Consider the following 21,132-nt stretch of genomic DNA (forward strand, 5'->3'; position numbering starts at 1 on the left):
ATCAATGAATGTTTCTCTTTTTTTTCTGTTATGTTCTATACGAAACACTACGCCTCCACGATACATTTTGCAGTATCTTTCATACTTTAAATAATATAATTATGAATTTTCTCATATTTTCAGCACAATATGATTTAAATAACATATTCAAATTTCAACGAAGTTGAAAAAAAAACTGTGATTTATTTTTATTCATTTCGCAAAATCAACCCAGTTTTAAAAAAACAACGAATTCCATTATAAGGCAGAACAGTCGTGACAAAAGTAAAATGACATATTTATTCTACCTTATTTTAGCACAAAAATAAATAAGTCGCACAATGAGAAAACCAACAGTGCATTTGCGACCAGTAATCGGGTCAGGATCCATGCTGATCGCTAACGAATTCCCTAATTGCAATAGGCTTTGAAAGCGAACAGCATGGATCCTGACCAGACTGCGCGTATGCCGGTCGGAAATGCACTATGTTGGTTTTCTCATGGTGCGGCCCAAATGTGTCTTAAAATGTGTTTACATATTAGAAATATTTCATTATCTACCATTTAGTATCCTTATAAATGATATTCACACGTGATGAAAAGTAAAACATTCAAATATACTGTCATGTATTTTTAAGAATGGAAAGATGAAGTAAAACGAATAAAATGATGCCACTTCGTGACTTGATTCCCCTGAGATTTAATGGTTTATTTTAAAAATACTTTATAGCAAAAGAGTGCTTTAACACTATTTATGCACGATGGGCGGAAATAATTATTTGTACGACGTATTACCACCCGAGTGTATAAATAGAGTTTTAAATAAAATTAGCTTTAAATAAATATAAAATGCTTAGCAATCATCTCTATATAACATGAGGGAGATAGTAAATGTCGAAAATAAGTGCTATAAATTATATCAATTCTAATATGCCTTTAATGTTAAACAGTAGATAAATTATAGTAGCGCTCTTTCTTGGTCGCGAAAAAAACGTTGACGTCACCGCACGTTAACGTGACGTCATTCTAGTGTGTGTTTTAACAGAAACAAGCATATTAAAATTTAAATTTTAAAATATTTCTTCTTAACATGTAAAACAAATATCATGTACTATTAGTAGATTTCTTGGCGAATTTCTAAAACAATTCTATAATCTGAAAGCATTAGTCGTGCAGTACAATTTTCTTGTATACCATAAGGAAATTAAATGTGATTTTGTGATATCTTTTATGCTATTATTTTTTACAGAAATACAGTGAAATGCATCTCACGTATTTCAACTTTGATGCGATGTTCAAACGATGTTAATATATGAGTGGATACAAACATGTATTTTATATTTTCAATGCAAGATCTTGTTCTCTGTACAACAAGGGAATAGCTACGCGGAAAATAGTTTCTGTTTGATGGTGAAAAAAAGTGATGAAACAGGCGTAATGAATGGCGTAATTTAAGACAGTAGATAAAATAGTAGGTAGAATTTAGAGACTTTTTTTCATACACATTTGATTGGTTGGAAGTGAACAGGAAATTCTTTGATGTATAGTTACAATGTAAAATGGTCTTCAATTAGTGTGCATGTGAACACTTTCTTATTTCGTAAACCAAAATTCTAATTCATGATTACTGGCCAAAAACAGAGCAATGCATGTTTTGGGGATAAGTATGCATTACTTATTAACAGAGCAGTTTAATAAAAATCACTGCCATAAATGCTGTTGACAGGTCTTTGACTGAGTAGGTGCCATCAATGTCTGTGTGTTACAAAACATAACATAGGCAGAGTATAAGTTCTCTCTGTCCTTGTAGCAATTGCTTGTTACTTAAAATTCTAAAGAACCAGCAACTAATAAAAATAAAATGTTTGCATTGAAAATGTTAACTAGCCCTAAAGTCTAATTTCAATATGCAGGAGTAGTCAAAATCATGTCCTGGTCAAATTTAAATCCAATCAGTATTAATTCCACACAGAATCCAAACTGAATTTAGTATATCCAAAGAATATAAACCTACAGTGGTATAAATCCACGCTTTAAAGATAATTTCTTTTTAAAGCCATAATGTTATTGTACATCCATCAAATGTTAAATATCCAAACGACTAATATTTTGTTATTAACAATTACAGGAAAGTTTTTGTCCAGCCCGCTTGCGGATGTGAAGACATAGTTGTCCAAATGGGTGTTCGGTTTATGTGCGTGCGTGTGTGCGTGCGTCCGTCCGGATTTGTTTGTCCGGACCATAACTTTGACATGCATAGACCAATCTTGTTTATATTAGGCAAGAATGTTAACCTCAGTACGACGGAGTGTCATGCGCAAACCCCAGGTTACCAGGTTACTATCTCATAGGTCAAAGTCACAGTTGGATATCAAAGGTCATGTCAGATCTTATCCGGCCCAAAACTTTGACATGCATTGAGGAATCTTGTTTATATTTTGCATGACAGTTTAACTCAGTGAGACTGACTCTATCTCAAAGGTCAAGGTCACAGTTATGGGTGAAAGGGCGGGCTCGACATGTTGCCCGTGGGCATCTAGTTTCAATAAAATGTTACTTAGGATTTACCTGTCCTCAAACAGCTTCTTATTTATAACATCCTTAGACGATTCCAACACTTTCGTGTATCACCAAAATATAAAAGAGGATTCTGGAGAAACCCAGGAAAACCCAGAGTTTAGAATAATGTTAATACCTTATTTATCAGCATTTGAGCTGGAAAACTATTGAATATAAATAACTTATTGACATTCATCATGTCTCAAAACTAGGACAGGCTTTTACATTATAAACCGAGACATCAATATAAAAAATGAAGTGAACTTTATGGGGAATGACATCAACATAACACCTAAGTTATTCAGTCTACTAATTTATGTCATTATTACAACAATCAACGCAGAGTCATTGCTGTGTAATGGCAAGAACAATATTTAGCTATGCTAATATGCTTATATATGCATTATAATATTTGATAAAACAGTTTTGCACATGAAAAACTAAAAGCTGCTATCCTGAATATGTTTTTCTTAAATCAGTCTTTTTGCTGTAAATACATACCACACTGCAAAGATAATGAGATCGACAGTGATTGAGGGCGTTTAAGTACAGTTTGCCAGGTGGTTTAGTGGTAACACGTTTGACTGTCAATCCAGAGGTCCGGGGTTCGAATCCCGGTCCAGACAATTGAAACTTCTGTGTGTCACTAACCTTACTAAGAGCCTCAGGCTAGTACTGGATTTTCCCAAGAAATATTGCTTCGCGTGAATACGCTGGGCACGTTTAAGAACCAGACTGACTATTCGCAACGAGATAGGTTTAGTTAGTCGGTCAAGCCTGTATTGAAGGATTTCTCTCACTCTGTCCCTCTGGTCAGAATGTTCGGTGTCTGTAATAGTGGAGGATGAACTTGGCGTCCTGAGTGGCTGCCTTTGCGCCATGTAAAGCACCTTTGAAGGTGTTTATCATGTAAAGGACTATACATAAATCTGGTATAATATCTGGTATAATATATAATATATTTGTTTGTCCCAACAATAAAATAAGTTAACACCGGGTCCTTAAGGTAGCACTTTAGTTTCCACCAACATTTTCATTAGAATAAGACGTGCAATTTGAGGTGAATCCGTTAACGTGTATCATCAATGAAATTATAGTATCTCACCTGGATTTTTGGATTTCTGTCCTTCAAAAACGCCGCTGTTCCACCTATAAGCCCGCCACCTCCTACTGATACCAGAACGAAATCAACTTCCGGTAGCTCTGAATAAATCTCGTAACTTAAAAAATATCAGCATAATATACTATTATAAATGATTGCCAGCTGACAAACAGGTAATACGCCAAAGCTCTTATGACTTTTATATTTATATGTAATTCATTCAAAATTTACGATGGTATGTTTAGGACAAGCATTCAGTTTTTTAAATTAAATTATCTCTTGTGCAAGACATCTTATCTCGAGCGTATGACATCTTATTTCGAGCGCTTGACATTGTATCTCGTGCGTATGACATCTTATCCCGATCGCTCGACATCTTATCTCGTGCGCACGACACCTTATATCGATCGCTCGACATCTTATCTCGATCGCTCGACATCTTATCTCGTGCACACGTCATCTTATCTCGAGCGCTCGACATCTTTTCTCGTGCGCACGACATCTTATCTATATATATATAAAGGTCCATTGAGTGTATTTTGAAACATACATGTACATACAAGTAGATAATTAGGGTTCCGCCTACAAGGTCATCCTATAATCAAAATTAAACGAACATAATTATTCTAATTAATGATACCAACTGCATGTTTGGAAAGCAACAAATCGCAGTTCGACTGATAATATCAATTCACACATTGTCAGAAAAGTATGAATTAAGGAGAAACAGGGAAATTCTTTGATATATAGGCGAAGCCTACATACTTAATCTTTAATTTGTCAAGGTCATAAATCTATTCCTTTGCGTCATCACTGATTTATGCTGCCTTTTTTTAACCGTTTATCGTGTATTATTTAAATTCCTATCCTGCAAACGAGTGAAACGATTTGAAGTATAAACGAAACAAAAGAATAAACGGTGGCAGTCGTAGATAAGATGCCGTGCACTCGAGATAAGCTGTCGAGCGCTCGAGAAAAGATGTCTTGCGCAAGAGATATGATGTCGAGCGCTCGAGATAAGATGTCGGACGCACGAGATAAGATGACGAGCACTCAAGATAAGATGTCGTGCGCTCGAGATAAGATGTCGTGCACACGAGATAATTAAATCCTTAAAAAAAATAAATGCATGTTCTAAACATACCACCATTTTTGTATTTTAGCGATAATATTTTATGCCGAGTTATACACTATTAGTATATAACACCAGACTAAGGAAAAGGCTGTCTCATCATACATTCATCGACAGTTTCGATTATATCTTTTTAATATGACTAACATGGATAACTGATAATTGTACGATAAACTTTGTCCGATTAAATCTATGGACTTGCTTGCTGCAAGCAGATGATTCAGATTTGCTTGCTGCACATGGAACTAATTTTTTTTTAAAGATGGCTTCAGACGTGATTGCTGCACGTAGATTTATATGTTAATGGCATCAGACGTGCTTGCAGGACATAGACCTAAAGATCGAAGGCTTCAAACTGCACGCAAGCAGACCTAAAGGTTAAAGGCTGCAGACTGCTTGCAGCACGCAAATCTGCAGGTTAAAGGCTTCAAATTATTAAACTTACATACAACATGTGGATTTTAAGGTTAAAGGCTTAGAACTCGCTTGCTTTCGTGGTGCTTGAAGTTAAATGCTTCAGACTTGCTTGCTGCACGTAGATCTTAAGGTTTTAGTTGCTTGCAGCACGAGAAGTTGAATGCTTTAGACTTGCAGGCTTGCTTGCAGTTCGTAGGTCTACAAGTTAAAGCTTCAGACTTTTTTGTAGCACGCATATCTACAGGTTGAAGGCTTCAGACTTGCTTGTTTTACGTGGTTTCAGACTTACTTGCAGCTCACAGAACAACAGGTTAAAGGCTTAAGACTTGCTTGCTACACGCAGATCTACAGGTATATTGCTTCTGATTTAATTTTGAAAGTAAATATGAACTTATGGCTAATTTTTGACAAATGTAAACGGAATTTAGACACCACAGCCGCTTATTGAAATGAGGAATTGAAATCTATAAACAGAAGAAATAATAAAATCGCAACCATTATCAAAATTTAACAAAACACTGCACATCCACAAGAAAATGCTATTCCAAATATCTGAAACCAATCCCTAAGTCAATATTATTCTCCTGTAATGTTCCCATTAAAATTTAATTAAAGCACTTTTTTGATAAAGTAGAATCACACTTTCCCAAATGGGCTTGCGGACGAGTTCCGGGTTCCCATCCCCGGATTGCTCCAGATATGTTAGAAAAAATAGGTTTTCAGAATTTGTTACATTATAAATCTCTAATACAATCGTAAAGGAACCTTTAATAACCTCATTAGAACCGGAATAAAACCGTAATAGCTCATAATTTTTGACCACAGTGATTGTCTTCCGGACTGTTACGATCTTTTAAGATCTGTAACGATCTTTTCAGAACTGTTACGGATTTATTAGGATTCCTTACGAAGATATTATCCGTTGCAAAATTTTGAGCATGTTAAAAACCTTCGCACCCTTGTCCCCGGATGCCCACGATTTCTGAACGGATATACCGGATGACTTACGAATGAGTTATGAGCTATACGGATGCGTTACGGATGTTATACGGATGCTATCTGGACTCATCCGCAAGCCTATACACTGCTCCGGATGTGCTTGGGCATGAAATCCGGATAGCTGCCGTAACGCATCCGTAGAAATCCTAACTCATTCGTAAGTCATCCGGTGTATCCGCTCAGAAATCGGGGGCATCCGAGGGCAAGGCTGCGAAGTTTTGAACATCCTCAAAACTATGCCACGGATAATATATCCGTAAAGAATCCGTAATAAATCCGTAACAGTTCTGAAAAGATCGTAACTGTCCGAAAGACAATCACTCTGGTAAAAAAAACACGAGCTATTACGGTTTTATTCCGGTTCTAATAAGGTTCATTAAGGTTCTGTTACTATTGCATTAGAGATTTATAATGTCTTACACATCCGGAGCAATCCGGGAAGGGAATCCGGTACCCATCCGCAGGACCATCCGAGGTAGCGTGATTCTAGCTTAAGTTGTATTTGTGTCTTGCTGTAATTACATACCCAACAGTTCCTTGACCTGTCATAACGTCCCAGTCATTGTATGGAGACAGATAAACTTGCCCTCTTTCCTAAAATAATAAGAACATATGAGCCGTGCCATGAGAAAACCAACATAGTGGGTGTGCGACCAGCATGGATCCAGACCAGCCTGCGCATCCGCGCAGTCTGGTCAGGATCCATGCTGTTCGCAAACAGTTTCTCCGATTCTAATAGGCTTTAAAAGCGAACAGCATGGAGCCTGACCAGACTGCGCGGATGCGCAGGCTGGTCTGGATCCATGCTGGTCGCAAACCAACTATGTTGGTTTTCTCATGGCACGGCTCATATATATCTAATGACTGAAAGAAACGCAATATTAGACATATAGTGTAAATATTTTACTCCATAAGACAATGTATAAAAAAGGGGTTACTATATAATTATATAAATATTTAAATGGATACTAGAGTACGAACATATGATACATGTCACAATTTATGAGATATGTTGTTACATTATATGTATAAAACAAGAGTACACGTCATATGTGATGTTTATTGTATGCTGTATTCATAATTTATATTTAGAGACTTGTAATAAGTCATGTACAATTTTCTTTGCAACAACAACCTCTTTGAAAAAAAATGAAATGGATGCCTAATTCGTATATCCTCTGTAGTGTCTTCTGACAATTTTCAAGGTTTCGTGAAAAGCATATGGCAAATATCCTTTACCTTAAACATTATTTCAAGATCCACTTTTACTCATAGCTAAATAAACAAAAGTGATATATAGTTCAACTACTAAAAGGGTTTGCATAATAAACATACATGTAATTATTACCCTGCGTCTGTAAACCAAATTTCGTGAACAAATTTCTGGTACGTTTAAAATTATCGTAAGATTCGCCTAATTTGATAGACGGACGGATAACAGACAAATGGACATAAAAATGACGTGCATACATTACTTAGAGCCTATAAAAGTAAATAGAATTTTTGTTCGTTAAGAGATATGACTGTTGACGGACAAACACACACACACGCACGCACGCACGCACGCACGCACACACACAACAGAAAATCAGAGGATGACCCTACACCTTTTAACAAAATTACTAGGTAACTCTACTGGCACCAGACCAGAAACAAAATAACATAGTTCACATGTTAACATGTTATACCCCACCCCTTTGATTACTATGAGAATCATGGTACACAACTAGCACATTTCAATTGTACATTTCTCATCTAAAACGTACAGTGCATTAAATGGTGCTCAGCATATTGAACAGCTGGTTATTAATCTTCTTTCGTGAACCAGTCACACTTTGTCAATGTTTCTAAGCACATAGACACACCGCGTATATTTTGTTTTCGTTAAGTTTGGATGACCTTTTTAAATAAACCGCTTCAGGCCCGAGAGACCTTGTACTTTGTACCTATTGAACAATAAATTTGGCCATCACCTGATCACAAACAATAACATTGTTAAAGGTTGCTGGCTTGTGCCTTAGTTTTCTCCAGTTTACAATAAACGATTACAATATACTGTGACCTTGACATCAGAGATACTAGCCCAGACAGCTCTAGGCCACACGCGAGCATTGTATGAAGATTGTCAGTCTAAATGTTATTGTTACCTTAGCCGTTGACCCCCAAGCAATTAGGGTAATTTACTCATAAGCACCACATAAAGTTTGAAGTCTGCATGCGCAAGGGTTCTCTAGTTTTATAGTGAATGATCACAATGGATCCCCAACGGAGCGGCGTGCATATAATCCTACAAACATGAGCAATCAATATACCTCAAAGGTGGCATAAAAAGGACATATATTCGCTTTAAGCCGCCAATAGACAAATGAATTCGCTGAAAATCTTTAACTAGAAAAGGGTAGATTTGGTTGTTTGGTAATAAACTGTCGTAATACCTTTGCTGTCTGTCTTGCTTTCAGCTCGGCATCTACACAGTCCTTGCCATGTCGTGAAACTTTAGCTCCATACAATAGCAAGGTCTCCATTTTGGATTGAGAAACAGTTTCCTGGCAATATACCTCGACAGAACATCCACATGTTTTACCCGCGTGCATCTGGAACAACAAATAATCTGAACATGAACCATTTTTAAGGGCTTGACATGACTAGTCGATTGACTGTATCGGGACAATACGCCCACCAGAAAACAGATTGAGGCCAACACCCTATGCATCTCCTCCCCAAGGTGATGTAGGAACCAAAGCATCTAGGACCCTACTCTCAGGCTTACGGGTCGTCACCCGCGGCAAACGGATGGCTTCCTTTCCGGGGGAGTCATAGCCCTTTGCTGGGAGAAACAGCGACATTTTCTATCTCCATACCGGTGTAACAGCCCAGTTTTTTCCCCCAGTCAGTTCTTTCCCCGGGGAAAAAACTGACTAGTTTCTCCCCCCCAGTCAGTTTCCCCCCCCCCCCCCCCCTTGGAATAAGTTTTCTGATAGGGAAAGAAACTGACTATTTAGTCAGGTTCTTTCCCCCAAGTTTTCCCTTCAAGTACTGGATTCTTTCGGTATTGTTATTTGGGATACAAGTGTCTATTCATTTTCCATTTAGATGAAACAGGTATTGTTTTTCATTTGAATAAACCTGTATGTTTCTTTTTTGTAACTTTAATCAATGTTTTTTTGTCAAATCAAATTTTTTAACTTCTGTTTGATTGCCTCTGTCAGGTACGAGGAAGAAATTGACTGGTCAGTTCTTTCCCCATTGCATATACTTGACCTATCAGGTGGGGGGGGGGGGGAAATTGACCAGTCACTTATTTCCCCCCCCAGCGTATATTTCACCCATCAGGTGGGGGAAGAAATTGACCAGTCAGTTCTTCCCCCCCCCCTAGCATATAGGTGGGGGAAGAAATTGACTAGTCAGTTCTTTCCCCCCTTGCATATACTTGACCTATCAGGTGAGGGAAGAAACTGACCAGTCAGTTCTTTCCCCACTAGACAGTACTTTACCTGTCAGGTTGGGGAAGAAATTGGCCGTTCAGTTCTTTCCCCCTCTAGCAAGTACTTGACCTGTCGGGTGGGGAGAAGAAATTGACTGGACAGTTCTTTCCCTCCTAGCATATACTTGACCTATCAGGTGGGGGGAGAAATTGACCAGTCAGTTCTTTCCCCCCTAGCATATATTTCACCTATCAGGTGGGGGAAGAAATTGACTTGTCAGTTCTTTCCACCCTTGCATATACTTGACCTATCAGGTGGGTGAAGAAATTGACAGGTCAGTTCTTCACCCCCCCCCCCAGCCAGTACTTGACCTGTCGGGTGGGGAGAAGAAATTGACTAGTCAGTTCTTTCCCGCCTTGCATATACTTGACCTATCAGGTGGGGGAAGAAATTGACTAGTCAGTTCTTTCCCCACAAGCCAGTACTTGACCTGTCAAGTGGGGGAAGAAATTGACCAGTCAGTTCTTTCCCCCTAACATATACTTGACATATCAGGTGGGGGAAGAAATTGACCAGTCAGTTCTTTCCCCCCTAGCATATACTTGACCTGTCAGGTGGGGGAAGAAATTGACTGGTCAGTTCTTTCGCCTCTATATATAGTTAGTACTTGACCTGTGGTGTGGGGAGAAGAACTTGACCTGTCAGTTCTTTCCCCCCTAGCCAGTACTTGACCTGCCTGGTGGGGAGAAGAAATTGACCAGTCAGTTCTTTCCCCCCTTGCATATACTTGACCTATCAGGTGGGGGAAGAAATTGACCAGTCAGTTCTTTCCCCCTAACATATACTTGACATATCAGGTGGGGGAAGAAATTGACCAGTCAGTTCTTTCCCCCCTTGCATATACTTGACCTGTCAGGTGGGGGAAAGAATTGACTGGTCAGTATTTTCCCCTCTAGCCAGTACTTGACCTGTCAGGTGGGGGAAGAAATTGACTAGTCAGTTCTTTCCTCCCTATAAATAGTTAGTACTTGACCTGTGGTGTGGGGAGAAGAAATTGACAAGTCAGTTCTTTCCCCCCTAGCCAGTACTTGACCTATCAGGTGGGGGAAGAAATTGACTAGTCAGTTCTTTCCCCCCTAGCATATACTTGACCTGTCAGGTGGGGGAAGAAATTGACTGGTAAGTTCTTTCCCCTCTAGCTAGTACTTGACCTGTCAGGTGGGGGAAGAAATTGACTAGTCAGTTCTTTCCCCCCTATATATAGTTAGTACTTGACCTGTGGTGTGGGGAGAAGAAATTGACCAGTCAGTTCTTTCCCCCCTAGCCAGTACTTGACCTGTCTGGTGGGGAGAAGAAATTGACCGGTCAGTTCTTTGCCCCCCCCCTTGCATATACTTGACCTATCAGGTGGGGGAAGAAATTGACCAGTCAGTTTTTTCCCCCTAGCATATACTTGACCTGTCAGGTGGGGGAAGAAATTGACTAGTCAGTTCTTTCCTCCTAGCCAGTACTTGACCTGTCAGGTCGGGAAATGAAATTGACCAGTCAGATCTTTTTCCCCTAGCCAGCACTTGACCTGTCAAGAGGCGAAATGAAATTGACCAGTCAGTTCTTTCCCCCCTAGCCAGTGCTTGACCTGTTAGGTGGGGAAGAAATTGACCAGTCAGTTCTTTCCCCCCTAGCCATTACTTGCTCTGCTAGGGGGGGGGGGGAAGAACTGACCAGACATTTTCTTCGCCCACCTAACAGAGCAAGTACTGGCTAGAGGGGGAAGAAATTGACCGGTCAGTTCTTTCTAGCAAGTACTGCCTAGAGGGGAAATAACTGACCAGTAAATTTCTTCCCCCACCTGACAGGTCAAGCATATGATAGGGGGGAAAGAACTGACTGGTCAATTTTTTTCCCACCTGAAAGGTCAAGTTCTGGCTAGGGGGGAAAGAACTGACTAGTCAATTTCTTCTCCCCACCAGACAGGTCAAGTACTGGCTAGAGGGGAAAGAACTGACTGGTCAATTTCTTCCCCTACCTGACAGGTCAAGCACTGGCTAGTGGGGAAAGAACTGACTGATCAATTTCTTATCCCCACCTGACAGGTCAAGAACTGGCTAGGGGGGAAAGAACTGACTGGTCAATTTCTTCCCCCACCTGACAAAGCAAGTACTGGCTAGGGGGGAAAGAACTGACTTGTCAATTTCTTCCACCACCTGACAGGTCAAGTACTAGCTGGGGGGAAAGTACTAACTTGTCTATTTTTTCACCCTCCTGATACGTCAAGTTCTGGCTAGGGGGAAAGAACTGACTGGTCAAATTCATTTCCCCACCCGACAGGTCAAGTACTGGCTAGGGGGGGGAAAGAACTGACTGGTTACTTCCTCCCCCCCCCCCACCCCTGACAAGTCAAGTACTTGCTGGGGGGAAAGAACTGACCGGTCAATTTCTTCCCCCTCTAGTCAGTACTTGCTCTGTTAGGTGGGCGAAGAAAATGTCTGGTCAGTTCTTTCCCTCCTAGCCAGTACTAGACCTGTTGGGTGGGGAGAAGACATTGACCTGTCAGTTCTTTCCCCGCTAGCCAGTACTTACTTTGTCAGGTGGGGAAGAAATTGACCAGTCAGTTCTTTCCCCCCTAGCAAGTACTGCCTAGAGGGGAAAGAACTGACTGGAAGATTTCTTCCCCCACCTGACAGGTCAAGTATATGATAGGGGGGAAAGAACTGACTGGTCAATTTTTTCTTCCCACCTGAAAGGTCAAGTTCTGCCTAGGGGGAAGGAACTGACCAGTCAATTTCTTCCCCAACCTGACAGGTCAAGTTCTGGCTAGGGGAAAAGAACTGACTAGTCAATTTCTTGCCCCACCTGACAGGTCAAGCACTGGCTAGGGGGGAAAGAACTGACTGGTCAATTTCTTCTCCCCAACCAACAGGTCAAGAACTGGCTAGCGGGGAAAGAACTGATTGATCAATTTCTTCCCCCACCTGACAGGTCAAGTACTGGCTAGGGGGGAAATAACTAACTTGTCTATTTTTCTCCCTCCTGATAGGTCAAGTACTGGCTAGGGGGGAAAGAACTGACTGGTCAGATTCATTTCCCCACCCGACAGGTCAAGTACTGGCTAGGGGGGAAAGAACTGACTGGTTAATTTCTTCCCCCCCCCCCCCCCGACAGGTCAAGTACTTGCTGGGGGGAAAGCCCCCCCCCCCCCCCCCCCTGACAGGTCAAGTACTTGCTGGGGGGAAAGAACTGACCAGTCAATTTCTTCTCACACCAAACAGAGCAAGTACGTACTGGCTAGCGGGGAAAGAACTGACCGGTCAATTTCTTCTCCCCACCTGACAAGTCAAGTACTGGCTAGGGGGGAAAGAACTAACCAGACATTTTCTTCGCCCACCTAACAAAGCAAGTACTGGCTAGAGGGGGAAGAAACGGTCAGTTCTTTCTAGCAAGTACTGACTAGAGGGGAAAGAACTGACCAGTAAATTTCTTCTCCCACCTGACAGGTCAAGTATTTGATAGGGGGGAAAGAACTGACCAGTCAATTTCTTCCCACTTAACAGAGCAAGTACTGGCTAGGGGGGAAAGAACTGACCAGTAAACCTGACAAAGGAAGTACTGGCTAGTGGGGAAAGAACTGACTGGTCAATTTCATTTCCCCACCTGACAGGTCAAGTACTGGCTAGGGGGGAAAGAAATGACCGGTCAATTTCGTCCCCAACCTAACAGAGCAAGTACAGGCTAGGGGGAAAAGAACTGACTGGTCAATTTACTTCCCCCACCTTACTGGTCAAGTACTGGCTACGTGGGAAAAGAACTGACTAGCAGTAATTTCCTTACCTTTGAAGAAATTTAAACAGGAAAAAGGCAAATAAAAAAATACAACAGAAATTAAAATAAGTTCATTTAAAAACATTTCTTTAATTTACACAAAATATGAAACATATCTTTTATTTTATATGAAATTTAAATGAAAACCGACTATCGGAAATGAAAAACAGGCTAGTTAAGAATAACCAAGAATAACCAGTTCCAATTCACTAACAGGGGAAATAATTGACTAGCCAGGAAAATTGATGAGTGGGGAAAGAATTGACTAGTTAGTTTTTTCCCCCCATAAGAATGATCAAGAGTAACCAGTTGCGACTGGGGGGAAAAAATTGACTAGGGGGGCAAAGAACTGACCAGTCAGATTCTTCCCCGGGGAAAAAACTGACTAGTCAATTCTTTCCCACGGGGAAGAAACTAACTAGTCAGTTTTTTCCCCGGGGAAAGAACTGACTGGGGAAAAAACCGACCGTTACACCGGCAAGGGGCAAAACTACATTTTGAGCTCAACTTAAGTATTCTTTTTTTATGATAAATAAATACATGTATTGCCAAGAACTCAGTGAATGACCTTTTATACGAATACTTAGAACACGCGTATCGTTTACACCTTCTCATGTCATACCAGTACTGTTTTTTTCTTCTTCAGGAAACGGTCTCGAGACTGATTCCAATAAGCTTCAAACTTTCACCACAATTAAAATTAAGTAGTATAAACTAATTTGAACTAAAAGTCGTTTGCTATTCAACGATTCGAACGAAATTTACGCAGAAAATGTCTCTAAAGTGTGCGCAAATCAATAAAAATGTGGAATTCTCATGTATTCTGTATAACAAAATATACGTTGACATTTAAATTGCCAATATTTTGAAAAGTTTTGATGTTCAACTGGAGCCAAGTCCTTTTAAAGTTCATGAAGGGTGTGTTTTACGACGTACCTTACACGAATCTTAAAAGGATAAAATGATTCTGTAACTGTGTTTATCAGGAGTTTATATGAGCCGCGCAGTCTGGTCAGGATCCATGCTGTTCGCTAACAGTTTCTCTAATTGCAATAGGCTTTAAAAGCGAACAGCATTGATCCTGACCAGAGTGTGAAAATGTACTATGCTGGTTTTCTCATGGTGCGGCTCATTTCTACTATGGCATCTGTTAAGGAATTCAATCCTAATGACAGTAACCTCAAGTATGCCGTCGCCTATAAATGATTTTTTTTGGTTTGAATAGATTTTTGGTTTTTGACTATCAACATACTTTTATGCGGTTGGTATTATATTCTCCTGTGTGTTAACACAAAATAAATAAATTAATCCTTATAAATAAAAGCAACAACAAACAGTAAGTGTATAAACTGGAAACATTACACAGGCTATTCCATGATTTCCTGTTGATGCCGTCACGATTCCTTTCGACAGACTTTCCGGTTCCCGCTCTTTCAGCAGAAGAATTTTGTTGAATGCTCCCCGTATTTTAAACGAACCAGTCACTTGTTCACTTTCTGAAAAATAATGGTTTATTGAATAAGGCAAATAAAAACAAACTCCACATTATTATAATCTTAATGCAAGGTCAGTTTAAAAAGCAGTGTGCAAAACCACCTTACATGAAGTAACGTTCGAAGTCAGTATGAGCTAAATTTCGGGCCAGACACTTGAAATTTCGAGTTGATACAGTTATAAACTTTTCTCAGTTTATACTTGTTTTTACGCTGCTTAATATTGACACATTTTAATGAAAATTGAACAAAATAATTAAGGACCGACCTTTCATAAACAAAAAAGCAACAAAAAAGAAAAGAAAAAACAAATACAAAAAAAAATCATTAAATGCCCCAAAACACCTAGAACGTTTAGAATTTATGTAACTCATGTTTTCACGTACTCGTTTTTAGCTCTGTTAAGTTGAAACACCCACCAGTCATTATTTTCCATATTGGCAATTGCATAACATGTCAGGTGTGCGACGTCAGTAATGACGCCACATTACTGGATGTCTTGGCCTTTAAAAGTACATTAAGGTAGCTCTGCACTTTAGGATCACACATCTTCAATGGTTTTTCAATGGTTCAGAATAATTTTACTTAGAAAATTCGACAAATAGAAACAGGATGTTGTGCTTGACATTTTGCTAGACTGAATAAAAAACATGGACCTCACACAAGTTTTCATAATGCGAGTATATCAGAAAATCACACAGTTAATGAGGTTTTCGCTGATAGGACTTTTTCTACAATGCAGAATTTAATGAAACTTCGTAAATAAATATATGGCCTATGATATGTTGAAATAGAATGTGTAGGTCCGTGTGCTTGTTTTTTTAGATATTTTCTCATGATGAAAGAGATTCACACGTTTCAAGTTGACTTTCAGACAATAGAGAGTTTGAGATTTCAAACTTCGCCTTCCCCTTCAACGTCTCTCATATATATTTTGGGTAAAACGTCACCGATATGCGTGTGGTTTATTTATTTCTCACGTTGCTACTAAAGTTTTCCATGTAATATCACGTAAGCCTAATACTTCTCTTTATTACTATGCGAAATAAAAAGCTTAGTTTCAGGATTTCTGCTTATTAAGTTATTTGATTATCCATATATATAATTAGACTAAATTTGATGCGAAACACTATCAATAGGTATAAGAATAATGAAGTTTTGTATGGCTAATGATTTTAACTAAATACATTAAATTGAACCTGGAAGTATGAAGTTATCAACTGATTTTGAGAAACTTTGAGATTTTGTTCAAACTTTAACTTCTACGGCATATTTGTGTCCCCAGGCGATATCGATTATACCAGATGGGCCTTTTTGCCGTATGAAGTGAAGTTTTGAACGTCCGAAGATGTGATATCACGAAAGTCGAAACTTCATTCTTTTTACATCTACTCTGTCCACATACTCGGTATCAAAGACTGAAATCTGGATGGAGACACATGGCATGACAGTCATTTTACTTGAAAAATAAATAATTACGCGCGATTATCATTTGGTGGAATATTTTGTTTTCACATCCAAATAAAATCAATCTGTTTCTGTCGGACACTTAATACTACAATTGCGTTTTAATTATCAACATAAAATGGTACTAGTAAGACGGAAAATTCTTCTGAAGTATCAGACAATTTCAGATCTATGATATCATGATGAGAGACGTTTCCTGTTAGCCGTATGGGATAACTCCATTTTTTAAATGCACGGAACCAGAGCCTGGCAGAGGGAAATTGTGGGTTAATTCCCCCTTTGATTCTTACATTTTACAAAGAAAGTCGGTCTTGAAACTCGGTGTGACCCTACCCCTACCCCTACCCCCCACCCCGCCCCCTCCACCCCCCTGAAATGGGTGACCCCCTCTTTAATGTTGGTGTCCCTCTAACAAAAATTCCTGGATCCGCAGATGCTTTACTTATAAAATAGTATATTAAAATCATATTGTGCTGTCTGAGAGTTTGGCATTATACAAAGTCATACAGAGTGTCATTACCACGTCGATATGATCATTATAGGTTATTAACTTTGTATGTGGATATATGCACGAGTTCTGCAGCGGTAATATTGCGCAACTTTAGGAGCGCAATATTGTCCGCGAAAGAACGATGATAACCTTTTTATTACATATCCACTATCAAATGATTAATTTATATCTAAATTATCGTTCTGTCACGAAAGACAGGAAAAAATACGGAAAAAAATTCTCCGAAAACGCAATTAACAAATCAAACTGACGGGCATTAATATTTTCCGCGAAAATGACGTCAACTTGTTGTCGCAACGTGCGCTCGGACGCCACGGACGTCACGCGATTCTTTCCATTACAACGTTAAGAAAACATTCCACGTCCTATATTAGTCCAACTCATTTCAGTCTGATAAATTACTACGTGTCAGTATGTAATAGGTCAGATTAATCAAAGTGTAAAAGTAAACAAAATATTGCATAAATTACAAATTAAACAAACACACTAGCAACAAAAATCTAAAGAAACGAGATCCACAATGGACGGACCGTCAGGGGAGGTAACTAGAGTCACGGATTGGGACTAGTCCGATATGAAAGCGTTCAACGCCATGATATGGAAAAATATTGCACGATCGCGGTCCATTGAAACCAAATGGAAAATAATTTTAGGTATGTAATAATCATTTTTATTTCCTCTCATGTATGATTTACAATCGTGCATTGTATACTGACTATACTGACATAATTTTATATAAAACATAAATGTCTGGAGCAACACTAACGAGTTTTTACATTGTTCACATTGTTTTATCGTTTTATTTATTTTTGTTTGTTGTTGTTGTTGTTGTTTTTTGTTGTTTTTTCTTTGGTAATCGCTCTAATATCCATGCGATGATTATATTAATTGAATTTTTTTTTATTTAATTTTCATTTTTTCATTTTTAAAACCTCTTGTAAAATTCCTGCCCTTTCGGACAATTGGTATCAAAATGCACGAAAAACACGATCATAATTACGGATAAATTGAATGGGCGGATGAAAAGAAGTAAGGTTCATTCTAATGTTTGAAATCTCAAGGAATTTTAATCGAACTTCAACTTCATACGTTAACTTCGCAAGAGACGTTGAAGGGGAAGGCGAAGGTTGAAATCTCAAACTCTCTATTATTTGGAATTATTGAACGTGTCGAACTTTTGAATATCATATATTTTAGAAAAGTAGCAACGTTGCCGTTTGAATAAATTTACTAACGAGTCGCAATTTATTCATAAAATGATTTTAGTTTCCGTATGCCGGTCCAGTGTTTATTCTATGTTTGACGGATAAATGATGTTATGCCATTACTTCCGGTGTTTCAAACGTGCTGAACTACATGTACCGTAACGTCAATAACGTTCAATTGTTTGAAATGAGAAGTTATAGAATAAATGTTTCAGCTTATGCACTCGTTACTTTGCGGATTACCTAAAGGCGCGCAAGATGTCACCAGCATTTTGAACATCTGCCGTTGTATCAGTTTCAGAATAAAGGCAACGAAAGAAAGGCTGGCCGAAAAATTGATAAATCCTGTTGATAACACTTTTTGCCACACAGCGGCCATTACCCAGTTATACTCAATAAGTGGCTACATTTAAGAGATGCCGCACTGTAATTGTCACGGCTCAATGAATTTATGTCTGATTATTACCGTTGATAGGTTTTATTTCAACAAAAAAAATGTCAAATTTTCACTGATATATGTCAATACTTGACAGTGATGATAATAAATTCCAATAGAGGAGTTGCTGAGTATAGTTTACGTATAATGCGCCCGACACTATTGCTCTTCGTTAAAAACTGTTTTGAATTAACAGAACTCAAACAGATTGCTTATTGGTATCTAGAATAAGTTTGTCAAGAGGAAACCTAATTATTACGTCTGATTTTATTAAAAAGGGATAGGACGTCAAGTTGCGTGTGCATTCCTCAATAAGTAAACACTGCATTATTTCATGAAAAATCAAAGCTACTCTACTTATGTAAAATATACTCAACGTCATACTGACCTACAGAGCGTAATGATATACCTGACGTCATGAGGTAACATTTGACGTCAATTCTGTTTTGTGTCTCACTTGCCTGCGTCAAACTCGTTGCTTATTGCAGAATATGCGACATTTTTCTTCGTTTTATGGACAAAGGAATTCAGCCATGCTGAAACACATATTTCGCCTTGATATATATTACCTAGTTTTAGATATACATTTGCTCCAGTTTCTAGATTATTTGTTTGAAGAACATCAAAGGCGTCTTATAGATGAATGATTTTATTCTTTCATACGCTGCCTCGACATCTGTAGACAACTTCTTCAATTCTAATTCCTTTTCTTCTGACATCTGTAAAATTGAGAGTTATAATTGAGGTTTCTGCTCAACCCGTGGCTAGAAGGCATGGATAGCTTCTTAAGATATACATACGTGAAAAAACAAACACTAGTTTGAACACTGGAGTTAAAACTTACAATTACAGCGGCATGCCAATAATCATACCAAGAAAATGTCTAAAGACAGGCCAGTGTCAGGTATAGGTCTAGCCACATGTACACCCGATTTGTAACAAGAAAAACACAGGATATGAAGGCGGTTAGTGTGGAAAAGGTATAAGTGCATATTTAAAATGAGTCCTCATAAGAAAATCAAAACAAACAAGAAAATAATTATGTAATCCGTTTACCTTCAAATTTCATAAGGACATTAGCCTTGGTCAGTAAATGACCCCTTTTATTTTGGGGTCAATTGTTGCAAGGTCAAAGTCGCAAGTGCTTTGAACTATTAAAGTTGTTTCTCCTCAATGACCTTACACCCATTTGACTTAGAACCTTCAAACCTCAATTTCTTATGTAGCATGTCAGAATGTCAACAGGTATGATTTTGTACAAATAATATAGTCAAAATTATTTTCTATGCTTTAATATATTTTATTTAGTTTATGAAAGGTAATCAGCTTGCTACAAGTAAATAAGAACACATTTTTTTAAGTATATGTCAATTATATGCATACACTTCCCTGTTGGTCAAAAATAGGAGATTTCTTGTCAAATTACCCGTGCAGAAATATTTCCTGATATTCTTTTAGCATGGCTGCATAGAAGTCCTGAAGACAGGACTTTAACACTAAAAGACAAGACTTTTGATAGAAAAATTGTCCTGTTCACAGGAAAAAGACAGGACTTTTTCTAAAAGATACAGATTGAATGATGGTAATTATTTTTGAATCATGATCTAGTAAGTTAATTACATCCTGGTGTTGAAGACCCATGTTTTGGGTGAAACTGTATCATTGAGCACTTGTGCTGTGGTGTTGTTGGTGTATCAGGTATATATTATATATAATATTATGTGGTAAGTTAGCAAATTATCTCTGTATAAACTTTTAGAAATAATACTTTACTATATTCCTTCATTAAATGATTTTACAAAACCATACCAGTAAGTTATTTAGAAAAGTATTTTTCTTTAAAATCAGTCAGGGCATAACAAAGTGAAACGTGTTAGTACTGTTTAGATTATCTGTACATGTTTGATCAAAGACAGTTTCACTCTTAAAAGTGAACAGATCATAGAATGATATTAAGACCTTTTTGCTCAATATGAAGCTCATAATTTGATGTTTCTAGACTAAATAGTAGTATTGTCCTGAGATTTCCTGAAATCAGGAATTCCTGGGATTTCCTGAAGACGGGACAATTGTCCAGGGATATCCTGACTTCAAAATTCTCAAGACATTCCTGAGATTTCCTGAAAACGGGACAATATATAATTTTATTTCCTGACATCAGGAAATCCCAGGACATTCCTGGGATTTTCAAGATAGTAGGACAGCATAGGTTACTTGGAGATAATCCCGGGATTTCCTGTTCTTTTTTCGCACGGGTACGACGAAGCTATCGTTATAAATATCAATTTAAAACATTATTTATCCGCTGTACCAAAGACATTACCGCTTTGTTATTTTAGGTGATAATATACATTTTGTAAGATTTATTCTATAAAACATAGTGATAATTTCAGCGTTACACAGTACAGAAAATATGGTACTGGTCAACGCGCAGTACACATAAATATTATATTCAATGCACAGTACACCACCAATGCATTTATGGTCAATCTCTTCGTCATTTAAATATTTACAAAGCTGAGATTTTGCACACGTTTTCTTTCTTATTTGTGCATTAATAAATCGTATGAGTAGATGACGATATCGGG

The 21,132-nt window shown here is 38.3% G+C and overlaps 2 protein-coding genes across 3 annotated transcripts in view; both read right to left on the reverse strand.

The window, feature by feature from the left end:
* Positions 1 to 21,132, reverse strand: part of LOC123534117 (uncharacterized) — a 310,888-nt gene that overhangs the window by 101,957 nt on the left and 187,799 nt on the right. The gene's annotated exons all lie outside the window — the stretch shown is intronic.
* The window catches only part of LOC123536762 (L-threonine dehydratase catabolic TdcB-like), a 32,482-nt gene that overhangs the window by 9,527 nt on the left and 1,823 nt on the right, over positions 1 to 21,132 (reverse strand). Inside the window, exons 2-6 of one of the 2 annotated variants that reach the window (XM_045320160.2) lie at positions 19,114 to 19,263; positions 14,795 to 14,928; positions 8,624 to 8,782; positions 6,715 to 6,782; positions 3,644 to 3,758 (exon numbers count right to left, since the gene is read on the reverse strand). In XM_045320160.2, coding sequence (XP_045176095.2) covers positions 3,644 to 3,758; positions 6,715 to 6,782; positions 8,624 to 8,782 — 342 coding nt within the window. In that variant the 5' untranslated portion in view covers positions 14,795 to 14,928; positions 19,114 to 19,263. Of the gene's footprint in view, positions 1 to 3,643; positions 3,759 to 6,714; positions 6,783 to 8,623; positions 8,783 to 14,794; positions 14,929 to 18,932; positions 19,053 to 19,113; positions 19,264 to 21,132 lie in introns of those variants that run through there. The other variant, XM_053527982.1, reaches the window with a different exon arrangement.

Source organism: Mercenaria mercenaria, chromosome 17, assembly GCF_021730395.1.
Source record: "Mercenaria mercenaria strain notata chromosome 17, MADL_Memer_1, whole genome shotgun sequence".
Lineage (NCBI taxonomy): Eukaryota > Metazoa > Mollusca > Bivalvia > Venerida > Veneridae > Mercenaria > Mercenaria mercenaria.